The sequence below is a fragment of the Nymphaea colorata genome, unplaced genomic scaffold (assembly GCF_008831285.2).
Source record: "Nymphaea colorata isolate Beijing-Zhang1983 unplaced genomic scaffold, ASM883128v2 scaffold0598, whole genome shotgun sequence".
In the NCBI taxonomy this organism is placed as follows: domain Eukaryota; kingdom Viridiplantae; phylum Streptophyta; class Magnoliopsida; order Nymphaeales; family Nymphaeaceae; genus Nymphaea; species Nymphaea colorata.
This window is the reverse complement of record NW_022205104.1, coordinates 14,103-31,434: the sequence shown is the minus strand read 5'-3', so window position 1 is coordinate 31,434 and position 17,332 is coordinate 14,103. Positions and strand designations below refer to the sequence as shown.

The 17,332-nt window shown below is 38.9% G+C and overlaps 1 protein-coding gene across 1 annotated transcript; it reads left to right on the top strand.

The window, feature by feature from the left end:
- Nucleotides 1–246: 246 nt before the first annotated feature.
- Nucleotides 247–639, top strand: LOC116245246 (uncharacterized). The gene has a single exon (XM_031616900.1). The coding sequence runs from the start codon at nucleotides 247–249 to the stop codon at nucleotides 637–639; it is 393 nt and encodes a 130-aa protein (XP_031472760.1).
- Nucleotides 640–17,332: the final 16,693 nt, after the last annotated feature.

Below are 17,332 nucleotides of genomic sequence, written 5' to 3'. Positions count from 1 at the left end.
AGGTATTTGGCTGCATCTGCACCCAAGAAATGATCATTATTCCCTCATTTAAACCATATCCCTATTCAATCCATCATTAAAAGGTAGCGAAAATGCCAATTAGGGGAAATCTGTGTCCATTTTTTCATTTTCGATATAAGATAAAAATAAATAAGGTCCATGTTTATTGTTGAAATGATTCCTTTTATGAAATGATGCGTTTAATTGATTAAAATATTATTTTATTCTAATTCTTTAATCCACAAAATGGTGAAAGTCAACATCCTCTCCGACGCCCTAAGGACAATCGTCAACGCTGAGCGTAAGGGAAAGAAGCAAGTGCTGCTGAAGCCTGTCTCTAAGGTCCTCATCAAGTTCTTGAGGATCATGCAGAAGCACAACTACATTGGTGAGTTTGAGATCATTGATGATCACAGAAGCAAGAAGATTGTCATCGAACTCATCGGAAGGATCAACAAGTGCGGTGTCATCTCCCCCAGATACGATATTCTCCTCCCTGACTTCGAGAAATGGACCAACAACATTCTTCCCTCCAGACAGTTCGGACATCTTGTTCTCTCCACCACCCAAGGCATCTTCACTCATGACGAGTGCAGGGAGAGACACATCGGAGGAAAAATTATCGGATTCTTCTATTGATGATTTACTTTGAATCCCAATATTCAAAAAAATCATCTTTTTTATGACTCTGCCCTTCTTCAAGGGTGATAAACTTCCTTCCCATAAGGGATAAGGCTTCAAATGCCTTGGAAAAGAGCTACGGTTGAGAATCATGAGAAAAAGTGCATGAGTTTCTTCCACGAAGCTACTTTTCCTTTTCGTACGAGGTCCATGAGTTAAGGAGCGTATCCTTTTTGTTAAAAATAAGCAAACATTTAAGATGGGGTGGGATGGTAGACGGCATGGCGGCAAACATAAAAGTATACAATAGAATACAATCATAAAGTTTCACGCTATTCCTCAGGCGCTTTTGCTTAATTGGATGGCACGAATACGCTCAACCATTCACCCTCATCTAGAGGAGGCACCGATAGCACTTAGAGGTTTTTCTTTACGTGACGATTGAGTTTTTGGCCGACGAGAGTGCAAACTAAAGCTTTTGAGGGGATTGAACGGATGAGTTGCAGATGCTTGGCTCCATTGTTGTTGCACTTTAGGAGGTTGGAGGGCATTGGGATGTTGATTAGCGACCCTGAGAGAAGAGGACTGTTTGAGATTACGTTTATCTTCAGTTATTCTGCCACTGCAAGGAAGGATTGACCGCTTATGTATTGCTAGGCAAAGGCTTCAGGCATCAAGATGTTAATTGGCATTTGCACATATCTGAAGCCATGACTTTTTCCTCCTACTTTCTCAGCTAATTTTAACACTTTTTCAAGATTGACGTGATTTTTCTCTCCTTAGGGCAACCTGAAGCTTTGCCATGACGACAATCCATAAGATTTGATCTTTCCAGCAGCCCTAGCCTCTTCTAAGAACCGGAAAGCATTCTCTAGACGTGAATTGAATACTTTCTCATCGATTTATTCCCTACATTATGGCATTTATACTTCTGACTTTCTGCAAAATTATTGAGAAAGTACACGTCTAGAGTCTATACACCGAAATGCTTAAGTGATTGCTATAGTTCCGCTTTTAGGAAGCTTGGATGGATGCAATGATCGTTTACCACTTCTGAAGCATCAATATTAGATGGTAAATTATCTCTTACGTATCCTGCTTTGCTGCTAAGGAAGAAATTGTTCCTTGCGTAACCTTATTCATTAATGAGATAGTTAAGAGCGTGCCCCGCAATGATTTCCGAGCGTCCTCCTCTGAAGTTTCTGCAAGAATCGAGAACATTGCAGCCATTGTTGAGTGAGTCAACAAGTCCATTGAACATCTTGAGGTCATCTTTTTCGTCAAGAGAGCCCTTGTAGGTGCCTGCTCCTATCGCAGAGACCTTCACTGTAGCGTCAGTGAGGAGGGGTTTAAAGTGGCTTGTGCGATTCTTATTAAAGTATGCTCTGAAGCCGGATTGATCATAACTGCCTTTAAGAGGAACGCGTTAGTTGTTATTTGCGATCTTTTGGAAGACATCCTTGCGCTGATGCTAGTTAGCCTATATCTTAGTTTCAAGAGTATGCATCAGGTTTCTTATTCTTGTTATGGCCCTCATGAGTGATATTATTATCTTAAATTTAATAATGGATGATAAGTAAGCCAAATAATCCTTTATACCGTCCTTTACACCTAGTTTTATCGTGAAGTCGTTTGGAGTAAAAGGAATCAAAAGCCTTAAAGAGCAAAATCTTTTTACATTTTTTTTTAATTTTCATCATGGAGTGCAAATCTTTTTTATATCTATCAAACAGTTTGCTCATTCTAATTATGAGATCTTGATTATCTAATAATGAAGGATAAGTGAATCAAATGATCTTATTTACTATCTTTTACATTTTGTCGATTTAGCGAAACTCAGTCATCAGAAGCAGTTTTCTTTGCTTTTCTTGCTGATCCCTTCGCTCAAGGAATCCCTTTAACCTCTTAACTTCTGCAAAAAGGGTAGCTTTCTCTTGCATTTGCTCTTCCAGCTCAGATTTTAGCTCGTGGATGAATAATTCTAGCTTTGCTCGCTCTTCCTAGCTACATGTAGTCATTTTCTTCAAACTAGTATCTGTATTGACCTTATATTTCTTGAGATTCGACTTAAGAGAGGTTACTGTTGACTCCAAAGCCTGGTTCTTGGTATCACACTTCTTGATCATTTCCTTAAACTCATAAATTTAGTTTTATTTTTACGCTTGATCCTTCTTGCACATCTTTATTTGAGCCTTCAGTTGGCCGATGGCCTATAGATACTGAGACTTTTCCTTCTAAAAGGTGTCCTGAATGCTTATGATCTTTGCTTTGTATTCATTGTTTTGTCTTTTAAACGACTCTACGACCTTTTAGAATGATAGAAGATCTTCTTCTCTGACTGTTAGTTATTGTCTAAACTCTTCTTTTCTGCTATCAAACTAATGTTATCTTTCGTTCAGAGCCTCTTTGAGGGTTTCTATTTGTTCAGTTAAGGTTCTTATCCTTTCACAGAGTTAATATTATCTTTCTTGTGCAATTCTTCCTTATTTTTTTATTTGCTCTTCTTTATCTGAGACGATAGATTCCCAGTGAGCATGTGAAAGCATTCTTTGCTCTTTAAGATACTTGATTTCATTCTTAAGCTGTTATGAATCATCGGAACTGGAAATGGAAAAAGTCTGCAATTATCTTTTGAGGGCGTTTAATTAGTCTTAGGTGGATTGATGCTTCTTGAGAAGGGAATCGTACATTCGCTTAAGCGTTTCCCATTCTTGCTTGAAGGCCGAGGCTTCTGAGAGGTGTTAGATCTATTCTTTCATTTTCTTCTCTTTCTCCGCCTTCTTCGTGAGCTCACGTTAGCTTTCTTGGTAAAGCTTGGTCAGCTCCTCGATCTGAGTCAAAGAAAACCTACCTTTTGCCTTTGGGCCTTTAGCCTGAGCAGGCAGCTTTGCTCAAGATCGAATTAATCGATTGATTGGACGCAACCGAAATTAGCTTACGATATTCTAGAGTCGAAGCCGAAGCCTAGAGTTGAGTTGGTGTCTTTACCGAAGCGAGAAAATGAGGAGGAAAGCATAATGGAAGGATTATATTAGAATCTCAAACCATCGAAACATATAAATAGGATATTTTTGATAGTTTGATCAATGCTGATGTCCTCAGCAATGCCTTTACTCTGAATCTCATTGCATATCAAATCTATGAATGGCTGGTTTATGCCTGAATGGCCTTTGCAAAAATAGTAATGATTAGGATGATTGATTGGGTCATCAGAGATCATTTGGATTTATGGTTTCCATATTTCTTGAGCAGCACTGGAACGGGCGTGTTTTTGCCATTCGAAATTTAATTGCCGTCAATTTAGCCGTCCGCATTCATATCCAGCTCCTTGAAAATATGGGATTGAATGTGTGAATTCTTAATCCCCTTCTTATTGAGGTAGTCGCTGAAGCCCTTCTTGCTAAAGCTTCTCACTTATTAAGCTACAGACGCCGTCCTACAATCACCATCACAGTTGCAGCAAAAGATGTTGCATGAGCCAGTTGAGGAGCAGTGCCACGCATCATCACATTATGAAGTACTGTCACAACTTCCGCAACATTCTGCTTGGACTCTGTGAATGAAGATCAGGCAGAGTAAAGCCATGAGGAACAACTTGATGCTCATTTTTGTTGATTTGATTATAAGGAATAAACTTAGAAAAGCATTTAAAGTAAAGATTAGAAAATGGTTCCTTCCCACCCTTCTCAGACAAGAGATCACACATTTATCTACCTAGTAACGGCGTATCGTCCATGCAACTGTTAAGGAAATATAGAAATCTCGAACACTATAGCTTACTTAATACTCTCTTACTTTAGATATCATTTCACAAACGTATCGTAGCAATAATCATATTAACTTTAGCTTTCTCCGTCTTAATTCTCGAATCTATGAAGTTTTTTGGGCAAAGAATTTTCTTATAAGTGTTTTTCTATTGTATTTTACCAGATAAAAATTACATTTTTCCTCAAGTCTTTGTCATGCCAATCAAAATGAACGTTTCATTAAATCCGTGCATAAAACCTTCTAAAACGCAGAGAAATATACTGATCTTAATCAAGAAGATTTCAAATCAGGCTTTGCTTTTCTCATTTTTTGCCAATTATTCCTATTTTAGTAAGATTTTTAATAATAATTTTGAATATGATGAATTATCAGCCCCAGCAGGCCACCACTTGGCAAATGATGTACAGCCAAGTGTAGCTCGTGGATGAATAATTCTAGCTTTGCTCGCTCTTCCTAGCTACCTGTAGTCATTTTCTTCAAACTAGTATCTGTATTGACCTTATATTTCTTGAGATTCGACTTAAGAGAGGTTACTGTTGACTCCAAAGCCTGGTTCTTGGTATCACACTTCTTGATCATTTCCTTAAACTCATAAATTTAGTTTTATTTTTACGCTTGATCCTTCTTGCACATCTTTATTTGAGCCTTCAGTTGGCCGATGGCCTATAGATACTGAGACTTTTCCTTCTAAAAGGTATCCTGAATGCTTATGATCTTTGCTTTGTATTCATTGTTTTGTCTTTTAAACGACTCTACGACCTTTTAGAAGGATAGAAGATCTTCTTCTCTGACTGTTAGTTATTGTCTAAACTCTTCTTTTCTGTTATCAAACTAATGTTATCTTTCGTTCAGAGCCTCTTTGAGGGTTTCTATTTGTTCAGTTAAGGTTCTTATCCTTTCACAGAGTTAATATTATCTTTCTTGTGCAATTCTTCCTTATTTTTTTATTTGCTCTTCTTTATCTGAGACGATAGATTCCCAGTGAGCATGTGAAAGCATTCTTTGCTCTTTAAGATACTTGATTTCATTCTTAAGCTGTTATGAATCATCGGAACTGGAAATGGAAAAAGTCTGCAATTATCTTTTGAGGGCGTTTAATTAGTCTTAGGTGGATTGATGCTTCTTGAGAAGGGAATCGTACATTCGCTTAAGCGTTTCCCATTCTTGCTTGAAGGCCGAGGCTTCTGAGAGGTGTTAGATCTATTCTTTCATTTTCTTCTCTTTCTCCGCCTTCTTCGTGAGCTCACGTTAGCTTTCTTGGTAAAGCTTGGTCAGCTCCTCGATCTGAGTCAAAGAAAACCTACCTTTTGCCTTTGGGCCTTTAGCCTGAGCAGGCAGCTTTGCTCAAGATCGAATTAATCGATCGATTGGACGCAACCGAAATGTGCTTACGATATTCTAGAGTCGAAGCCGAAGCCTTGAGTTGAGTTGCAGTCTTTACCGAAGCGAGAAAATGAGGAGGAAAGCTAATGGAAGGATTATATTAGAATCTCAAACCATCGAAACATATAAATAGGAAATTTTTGATAGTTTGATCAATGCTGTATGCGAATTCAATTCCTCAGCAAGGCTTTTGCTCTGAACCTGATTGCATATCAAATGTATGAATGCTGGCTTATGCCTGAATGGATTGCTATTTAACAATGCCTTTGCAAAAATAGTGATATTAGGATGATTGATTGGTCATCAAAGATCATGATGGGATTATGGTCTCCGTAATCTTAATCAGCTCTGGGATTGGTGTGTTTTTGCCATTCGAAATTTCATTGCCATCAATTTGTCATTTCCATTCGATCGAGCTCCTTAAACAAATGGTCAACAATATCTGAATTCTTGACGCCCTTATTTGCGAGGTATCTCTGAGGCCCTTCTTGCTGTAGCTTCTCTCAGACGTGTAGAAGGGTACCTACAATGGCCATCACAGTTGCAGCAAAAGATGTTGCAGGATCCAGTTGCACACACTCAACATTGCCGAAGCAATGCAGACCCTCTGGCACTGGGAGTCACTGCCACAACGGCGCAGCATACTGCTTGGCTCTGTGAATGAAGATCAGGCAGAGTAAGGCCATGAGGAACAGCTTGATGCTCATTTTTGCAGATTTGATTATAAGGAATAAACTTAGAAAAGGATATAAGGGAAAGATTAGAAAATGGTTCCTTCCCACCCTTCTCAGGTGAGAGACCACACCTTATCTACCTAGTAACGGCGCATTATTAATGCAGTCCTCGAGAAGATGTCGGAATCCAGAGTCTTATGAGGGTTCATATCTTACAAAAAATATATATGTTGCCGTCAAAGGAAGGCCAGGTGCACACCGCGTCTCCTGACTGCACGCCAGCCTACTGCTCATCCGCTTCCATGAACCCGCACGTAAAATCGAAGCTCCAGTGCGGCTCCAAGGAGGATAGATTGGCATATGAGGACAACAATCCATAGCAGGAAAGCACTGGCCGAACCGGAAGAGGAGCGAGGGCGAGCGCCGGCCATCTCCATCATTTTTCCGCCTACTTTCATGGAAGGGCGTAAGGCGGCCAAGCGGAAACGCAAGGAGGAATGCATCCCTGCAGCTTTCTTCGAAGAGGTTTGATCAGTCGTATGTGATTGGCGCCGCTTGAGAAGCGACTCGTATATTTGCTTAAGGGTTTCCCATGAAAGCTAAAGGAAAGACTCTGCTGGAATCCCAGGTCATCGAAACCAATCAAGGAGCAAGCTTTGATAGTTTGATCAATGCTGTCCGCGGAATTCAATGTCCTCAGCAAGACTTTTGCTCTCAACCTGATTGCATATCAAATGTATAATGGCTGGCTTACGCCTGAATGGATTTCTATTAAAATGGCCTTTGCAAAAATAGTGATGATTAGGATGATTGATTGGGTCATCAAAGATCATGATGGGATTTTCGGATTCCGTATTTCAAGATTAGCTTTTCAATCGGTGTGTTTGTGCCGTCTTAAACTTCTTTGCCTTCGATTTAGCCGTCCCCATTCACATCCAGCTCCTTGAACAGGTGGTCATGAAGATCAGGATTCAAATAGCCTAGCTTCGCGAGGTATGCACCGAAGCCCTTCTTGCTAAAGCTTCTCACTTATTAAGCTACAGACGCCGTCCTACAATGGCCATCACAGTTGCAGCAAAAGATGTTGCAGGATGAGTTGCACAGCACTAAAAGGTGAGAAGCAGTGCGACCCATCTGGCAGTGTGAAGTACTGTCACAACTTCCGCACAACTGCTTGGCTCTGTGAATGAAGATCAGGCAGAGTAAGCCATGAGGAACAGCTTGATGCTCATTTTTGCAGATTTGATTATAAGGAATAAACTTAGAAAAGATATAAGGGAAAGATTAGAAAATGGTTCCTTCCCACCCTTCTCAGTGAGAGACCACACACTTATCTACCTAGTAACGGCGCATTATTAATGCAGTCCTCGAGAGATGTCGGAATCCAGAGTCTTATGAGGGTCATATCTTACAAAAAATATATATGTTGCCGTCAAAGGAAGGCCAGGTGCACACCGCGTCTCCTGACTGCACGCCAGCCTACTGCTCATCCGCTTCCATGAACCCGCACGTAAAATCGAAGCTCCAGTGCGGCTCCAAGGAGGGATATTGGCATATGAGGACAACAATCCATAGCAGGAAAGACACTGGCCGAACCGGAAGAGGAGCGAGGGCGAGCGCCGGCCATATCCTCATTTTTCCGCCTACTTTCATGGAAGGGCGTAAGGCGGCCAAGCGGAAACGCAAGGAGGAATGCATCCCTGCAGCTTTCTTCCGAAGAGGTTTGATCAGTGTATGTGGATTGGCGCCGCTTGAGAAGCGACTCGTATATTTGCTTAAGGGTTTCCCATGAAAGCTAAAGGAAAGACTCTGCTGGAATCCCAGGTCATCGAAACCAATCAAGGAGCAAGCTTTGATAGTTTGATCAATGCTGTCGCGGAATTCAATGTCCTCAGCAAGACTTTTGCTCTCAACCTGATTGCATATCAAATGTATAATTGCTGGCTTACGCCTGAATGGATTGGTTTTAAATTGCCTTTATGTATGGATAATAGTGTTAATTAGAATGATTGATTGGGTCATCAAAGATCATAGGATTTCTGGTCTCCATATTTCTTGAGCAGCACTTGAATGGGTGTGTTTTTGCCATTCGAAACTTCTTTTTCATCGATTTAGCCGTCCGCATTCACATCCAGCTCCTTGAAAAGATGGGATTGAATGTGTGAATTTTAAATGCCCTTCTTAGCAGGTAATCGCTGAAGCCCTTCTTGCTGTAGCTGCTGCCAGATGAGGTAGAAGGGTACCTACAATGCCATCACAGTTGCAGCAAAAGATGTTGCAGGATCCAGTTGCACAGCACTACAAGGAAGAAGCAGTGCGACCCTCTGGGCAGTGTGAAGTACTGTCACAACTCCGCAACAACTGCTTGGCTCTGTGAATGAAGATCAGGCAGAGTAAAGCCATGAGGAACAGCTTGATGCTCATTTTTGCAGATTTGATTATAAGGAATAAACTTAGAAAAGGATATAAGGGAAAGATTAGAAAATGGTTCCTTCCCACCCTTCTCAGATAGAGACCACACACTTATCTACCTAGTAACGGCGCATTATTAATGCAGTCCTCGAGAGATGTCGGAATCCAGAGTCTTATGAGGGTCATATCTTACAAAAAATATATATGCTTGCCGTCAAAGGAAGGTCCAGGTGCACACGCGCGTCTCCTGACTGCACGCCAGCCTCTGCTCATCCGCTTCCATGAACCCGCACGTAAAATCGAAGCTCCAGTGCGGCTCCAAGGAGGAGATATTGGCATATGAGGACATCAATCCATAGCAGGAAAGACACTGGCCGAACCGGAAGAGGAGCGAGGGCGAGCGCCGGCCATCTCCATCATTTTTCCGCCTACTTTCATAGAAGGGCGTAAGGCGGCCAAGCGGAAACGCAAGGAGGAATGCATCCCTGCAGCTTTCTTCCGAAGAGGTTTGATCAGTCGTATGTGATTGGCGCCGCTTGAGAAGCGACTCGTATATTTGCTTAAGGGTTTCCCATGAAAGCTAAAGGAAAGACTCTGCTGGAATCCCAGGCCATCGAAACCAATCAAGGAGCAAGCTTTGATAGTTTGATCAATGCTGTCCGCGGAATTCAATGTCCTCAGCAAGACTTTTGCTCTCACCTGATTGCATATCAAATGTATAAATTGCTGGCTTACGCCTGAATGGATTGGTATTTAAAATGGCCTTTGCAAAAATAGTGATGATTAGGATGATTGATTGGGTCATCAAAGATCATGATGGTCTCCGTATATCTTAATCAGGTCTGGATCGGTGTGGTTTTGCCGTTGGAAACTTCTTCACTATCATTATATCATTCTTATTCACATCCAGCTCCTTGAACAGATGGGCGTGAATGTGTGGATTTGATATGCCCTTCTTTGCGAGGTATTCTTTGAATTCCTGCCTACTGTAACTTTTTTCAGACTGGTGGGTGAAGATCAGGCAGAGCAAGCCATGAGGAACAGCTTGATGATCATTTTTGTTGATTTGATTTTAAGAATAAATTAGCAAATAATTTAAAGCAAAGTTTGGAATTGGGTTCCTTCCCACCCTTCTCAGATAAGAGATCACACATTTATCTACCTAGTAACGGCGCATCGCTCGTGCAACGTTAAGGAAATATAGAAATCTCGAACACTATAACTTACTTAATACTCTCTTACTTTAGATATCATTTCACAAACTTATCGTAGCAATAATCATATTAACTTTAGCCTTCTACGTCTTGATTCTCGAATCTATGAAGTTTTTTGGGTAAAGATTGTTCTAAAAAGTTTTTTCGCATAGTATTTTTCCCGATAAGACTTACATTTTCCTCAAACTTATGTTAAATCAAAACAAAATGAACGTTTCATTAAATCCATTCGTAATACCTTCTAGAACGCAAAGAAATATACCGATCTTAGTCAAGAAGATTTCAAATCAGGCTTTGCTTTTCTCATTTTTTACCAATTATTCCTATTTTGGTAAGATTTTTAATAATTATTTTGAATATGATGAATTATCAGCCCCAGCAGGCCACCACTTGGCAAATGATGTACAGCCAACTGTTAAACTAATACTCCACTCTTGCCTGCAGGTACCATCAACAGGCCGAAACCAACATGACCCTTTTTCAACAACTGGAAAGCGCATTACAGGAAAGGATAGCACTTCTTCAAGAACCCCTGTCTCCACTACTTCCCACTCTTCCCTTCCTACCTAGCAGCAACCATCAGGAAGAAGAGATTAGAGAGCCACCGAAAAAGCTAAAACCCAAACATGGAAAAAAGAAAGTCCGGAGGAACCGGAACACCATCAGAAGGAATGGTCACGTGTTCAAATGCACATACCCTGACTGCAGGCTAGCCTACCATTCATCTGTTTCCATGAATCAGCACATAAAATCTAAGCACAACGGCGGCACCAAGAAGGAGAGATAGGCATATGCGGTAAAAAATCAATAAAATAGAAATTACTTATTGAATCTTAAGAGAAAGGAGAACTAGCGCCGGCTATTTCGATTAATTTTCCTCCTAATTTCATGGATGTACGTATGGGATGATATAGGAATACAAGAGGAAATACAGTTATATCAGGAAATATAACATGTGAGCAATGATAGTAATACATTAGATCATTTTATATAACTTACATAACTTTAGATGGTTCATCCATAGGTTTTTGTGACTTTTTATGATGAAAATAAGATGGTTACGTACTTTTTTTAATTTGAAACTTTAATTTACCATTCATTTCAAGCTTTATGGTGATAATTTTATTGCCAGTATTTGTATATGTTTCCATCCAGCTTTTCTTTATTCTTCAATCTTTTATTTCGTTTTATTGCCAATTGGATGGCGTTTCAAAGGACAAGTCACGATTTCCTTCTCAGATCATAATATTTAATAAACCCAATGAGCCATTTCCCCTACTCAAGCCATCACCACCGGAATAAATATTCCAATACCAGCTAAAGCGAATCATCAAACCCCAGCGTCCAGGAGCCATAGTTGACCCAATAATAAAATACAACCAAATGCTGCTTATTGCCGATGACTTTATCCGCAAGGAATAATTCGAGGAAGGTATCAACAAGTTGCGACTTTTGATGTAGAAGGTGAATGTACGTATGCGGGTACATAGTTTTTGAAGCAAAACAAGAAAGAATACGACAAGAAATTGGAGCTGGTGATCGTTTATAACCTGGCCGCTGCGTTTCAAAAGTCAATGAGTCGATATGCAGGCAATGGAATCTCGATGAATGCATCCCCCTCCTCGAAAAATTTATTGCCCTGACCAAGGGAGCACTCCAGGAGAGTCTAAAAGCCAGTGGAAGCCTATCCCTACACGAAAATACCAATAAACATTGGTTCAAGCTCAAGACCATACTCGTCAAATCCTTGCTGCAATACTGTGCAGTCCTCTCGCAAATCGGAGAGTAATCTCATCATTGATTTAGACATAAAAAAGCGCTGAAAATAGCAGTGGATATAACAGGTGAGCTGAAGCAACTCTTTAAAAGGGGATATGACGAATGTAATAAGCAAATCGCGAAGAAAGAGTCACACCAGGAGAAGAAAGGAAGCTCGAAGAAGATAGAATCATCGAAAGCAATAGGTGGGGATAAGATATAATTTTCCTATAGTGTACTTTTGAATGCAAGAAATATACTTCAGGAATTGATAAAAATGCAGACTTACAGCTAGATTATCGATAGCAGTTACTCTCAGATACAGACTGAGATGAAAGATGTGAAATCGAAGATTTATTACTGGAAAAGCAACCCGTAAAATAACATCAAAATGCTCAGACAATCCTTCAGTAAAAGTGCCAATATGAAGATGCAAGCTAACCGATAGAGACTTAAGAAGCGAAAAAGGCAAATTCTGAAAGGAATTTATTGGGAATCAAACGTAACCAAAGTTGGATTGAGGAATTCACTATAGCTAAGATTATGTTTATGACTCCTATCAATTATCTTGAGTTTAGTGACTATGATAACCTTATCTTTGAGTTCAATCACAGGAATATCCTTTAGAAAGTAATCATCATGATATAAAGATTATCCTGCTCTCAGTCACTTACTTTTCCCTATCTATTTAACTCAGGTTTTTGGAAGAAGAAGACACACAAGGAGGTGAAAAGAAGTCAAAATCAAAAGATAAGGATTCTAACTTCTTGAGGGTGGAAACAAAGAAGAAATAAGAATAACTTCAAAAATCTGAGATTTTTCATTTGAAATCTATCGAAGTTGTATGCAAACACATCAAATAAAACTCTGCATTCGTAAGTCATCTGGTGGTCAATTATCACAAGCATTATAAGAATAATTTAAACATCATATAGGAGTAAAACTCCATCGCAGAATACTCAGAACTTTATGTGAGGAGGTTGAGCAAGAATAATGCCAGTTTCGATGATGGATAAATGATAATTCCTTTAGAATCAGTCAGAACTTCGCATAAAGACATACTTGCACCGAACACATATCGCAAGGATAGTGTATACTACACAGATTAGAATGAAGAAATCATTATAAATGTTAAGGCTGAAGCTGAAAGGCCTTAAAAGTCATAGGGAACTGTCTTTGATTTCAAGAAAACTAACAAGAAAAAGATACAGTAGAATGAAGAAAAGTCATAAAGATCAAGGAAGCTAGGCAATTCTTCTTCTTTTTCTCGATTTTAAACGGATCTTAATGCTCAAAAAGACAAAACTATGAAGAAAATGAGCAGTAGCAAGATGATCACGCTTGGCAAAATTAATGATATACGAATCATTACGGATCGAAGCGAAAAAGAGCTATCAAGTTCTAAGCAATTATCCATGAAGAATATTGATAAAAAAAGCTTGTCAAAAAGCAAGACTTTTTTGAAGAATTCAATCACTCTTAAGCAAAACAAAAGTCAAAGCCCTCAAAAGGATCGAAGCAAGGCTAAACAGCTTCGCGATTTAAAAGAAAGTACTGACTTTAGTAAGCGTGATTTTGCCAAAAGAAGTCTCCTGAGCCTAGTCGGGCTCTTGATTTATTGAAAAAATCAGGAAGTTTAAATGAAATCCAACTTAAATCAAGTAAAGACCTTGGAAGCGCCAGGAATGTGCACGCTTCTCCAGCCTTGCAGATCAAGAAAAAGAGATGATCATGCATAATATTATCATTTTTCTAAGATTATAGAGATACTGATTAGATAACAAAGACAAAGTAAGAAAAGACTATCATGAGAACATTGCATTTACTTTTTGCTTGAAGGCTAACTCTCTTTTCATTTGTTTTGCTTCCTTAAGTTGATATCTCTTCAACTCCTTCCTGAGACTTTCCATATAATCGTAGATTTCGGTAATCATTTGGATTGAAAACTCGAACTAAAAGTCCCTTTCCTATTTAAATTTCATCAAGGTATTAACTTGATCCATATCAAGCTCAAAGCTTTTCTCTTCGGCGATGTTGTTCAGGTTGCATTGAGATTACTAAGGCAAATAGGTTATGTTGGCATTGTTCATTTCATTTTATTTATTTTCTTTGAATCCCATGAAATTTCGCTTATTTTAATAGTAAGAATCATTAGATTTTAGAGTAAGGGTTAGACTGTCTCCCATTCTGTGCGAGCTATTCATATCCATTTCTCTTTATCTAAAGTTGAACCATGCGAAATTGTTTTGGTTTGATGTGGTAGACAAGGAAAGAGGGTTATGTATCACCATTGACTTCTGTTATGGTGAGAAGTGAATTGATCGATTATTCGTGAATGATTTTTAGATGAGTTATATCCTTACCTTCAAGCTATCGTTCTCAAGCGATAGGTCATTGTTCATTCTGTTTGTCTGCTATAATTCGATATCTTTTTTATGCAAATTTTCGATGCATTTTTCATATTTTGCTTTTACTGCTTGAAGCTATCTCATAAGTTCACTATTTGTATTGGAAAGCTCCTTGTTGAGTGCATCAACTTGCTCATATTTTTGGACTGATTTTTTGTAGTAGATAGTCTATTCTCTTGCTTTTTCAACATCTTGAAGAAGCTTATTCATGGCTTCGTCAGCTAGTTGTCTATTTTTTGTGAGTTTTGCATTCAAAAGGTCTTCATTAGCTGTCTTTTTGCTGATTTCTCTGAGTAATTCTTAGTTGCTGGACTAAAGCTATTCAATCCTTTTCAGCATTTCTGTGGATCTTGCCCTATTCTCAATCGCAATTCTTTGATTCTTCTCAAGCTCATCTCCCAATTGTTCAACTTTTCCTTCAAGTTATTTCGTATATTCCTCATAATATTATACCTGCTCTTCGAGTATTTCCAACCTCGTAATCAACCTCTTTTGCCGTTTGATGGGCGAATCGCTATCTTCTTGATCATTTTCTGACATTTTCTTAGCATACTATACCATAATCTTCATATAGGCTGTGCTTTCCTACTTTGAAGTGGTTATATACTCCTCAATTTCCTGCAAAGTTTGATTATTGGTGACGATGATGCCCATGAACATAATGATTAGCCTTATGAGCTCTTCTTTGTTTCCTGTACACATCTAAGCATAGTTGAAGTGTGTCTCTCCCATATCTTTCATCATCGAACGCTTATAGTATGTGATGATGCTCCTTCCGACTGACTTCATTCTGCCTATCCTTTCGCTTAAAGTGAGCTCATTGTAGTTGCTTTATAGGTATGGCTCTGCGAATTGCAAATAGGGAACTTTTTTCAAGAAGAAGATAAAGTGTTCCGCATTGGTAAGATCTTCAAGAGCGTGGACTGGGACTGTTAATGGGTAGCATTGAACCCATCTGACGATTGCTTGCTCGATGGGTCCTATGATTTCGTTGAAATTGATCATTGACGATTTGAATTTAACTGTGTTTTTGTTAGTAAATAAATACTATAATCATAATCATGATATTTGCTTTGTTAGTGAGAATAGATAGTAAAAAATGATCAAATGCCATAGGCATTGATGATTAGAATCTTTTTACCGATCCGACTGTTCCTAAGGCGAAATAAATGCTTCTGGATCTCCTTTATATTCATCATAGGAGCGTTTTATGGCGTAACAGCTGTTGAGATTTCCTATTTTTCTTATCTTTGCTATGTGGTCTTCATTTTTTGTCGTGATGTCAATGTGTCCTTTAGTTTCGGCAAGAAACTGGTCCTATGGCCTTTGGATATGGTAGTTTAGGTTTAATTTCGCTTCCCATCATGTCTTATATATCTTCGCTGAGGACTACTTTACTAGATTTTGAAGAGTTGAAAGCTGTTATTTTCGTCTTGGCTGTCCTTATGATAAGAAACTGAGATATCAGTTGGGACCCTTGGTCGTCCATGCCGACTTTTTTCTCTCATTTATGATCGAGTATTGGAAAATTTAGTATCTGATTCTTTCTTTTTTTGTGTTGGAGCCGCCTCGCTATCAGAGTCATATTACTATCCAAGGTCTCCTTTTTACTTGAATCTGTCTTTGATGAGTGAAGCCATTGTGTAGAATTAGCTGCCTTTTTATTTGAGGACGAAATTGCAAAGAAAATCATGGGAAGTAGAAGCAATATCCTAGCCAATTTTGATGAATTCATCAACGCCTACATTTTTACCACGCATAAGACCAAAACTGCCTTAAATTGTGTAGGAAAATGGGACTCCAAAGTAGTTATAAAGCATGCTTCGTGCAGTATTTCTCTTATCTTGCTTTATGATATATGAGGATTGCTCTAGACTGAAATTTTCATTTTTCTTGATAGAAGTTATGGAAAAATTCTACTCAGGATAAAGTTTTCAGTTCCGTAATCATGAGGAGGACCATAGGAGAAAACATTTGATTGTGATGAATGCCCATGGAAATCCAAAAACATCTTTGGTTTTCTTGAATGTTTTCTTCTTATGGTTTCAAGATAGCCAGCATAGATATGAGTTAAGGAAGTATTTTTATTTCTTTTGGATCTATTCGAAACTCCAATACCGATTATAGTCGAATCCAGCGATTCCCGTCCTCGTATTTCCCAGGATCACTCCATCAACATTCAGCATAGGCACGACAATCCACAAAATAGACTCCGATAGGCCTTATTGAAGTTTGTTAAGAAAACCCTACATCATCCAACTTCCAATGGTTTCTCCTGGGTGTTGCCGAGCGATGCGATCACGACAGCCTTAGTTTACTTCTACTAGTTGAAAATCAAGTAGGGAACCTTTTTGCCAAGTTGGGATTTACATAATGTTGCCTTTTCTGCTGGAAGTGACTCTATCTTTTAGATGATCCTCGAGTATGGATAAGGAGGTTGGCAGCAAAACTCCACTTTTCACCATCGACTTGAAACTCATAGTTAAATTTTAGGTTAAAAAACCATCAGTCACGCATTCCGTATATTACATCAGTTGAAAGTGATGATAGGCTGGATTGTTATCTTTGCTTGTTTTATAAAAAGGTTTAGGCCTTGGGTATAGAGCATGGTGCTTTTGACAAAATTTTTGATTGTAAAAGTTACATTTTTTTTGGCTTTTGAGCATTTGACTTTAAAATAAAACCACTGAAAATATGAGTTGGTATTGGTATCTGGTCTCATATAGAGTTAATATTCTAAATATTTGCGTTTGATGGCAATTTCCAGGTTGCTACTTTAAAAATTGGTTTCGAAGAGAATCTGATGCTCCTGTATGGCCACTTCGTGATTGTAATTATTGAAGACTACGTTTTGTTGCTATTTGGTGATTAGGGAATGGGTATACTCCTACCTGAGTTCATCGCGAATGGGCAGATACTTGTCCACTTCTTGCCAGCTTTCCTTGGAGCGTGGCTGGGCATGCGGATTTCGTTTTATTTCGTGTTGGATGGACACGGGCCGGTAGTTAAAGTCTACTAATTACACTTTTTAATTGTTATCGAAGCCTTCATCATCTTACATTTATTTATTATATCATGCTAAAAATATTTAATC

Excerpts from the sequence above, each read along its gene's own strand:
- LOC116245246 (XM_031616900.1), top strand. The coding sequence starts at position 247 with ATGGTGAAAGTCAACATCCTCTCCGACGCCCTAAGGACAATCGTCAAC.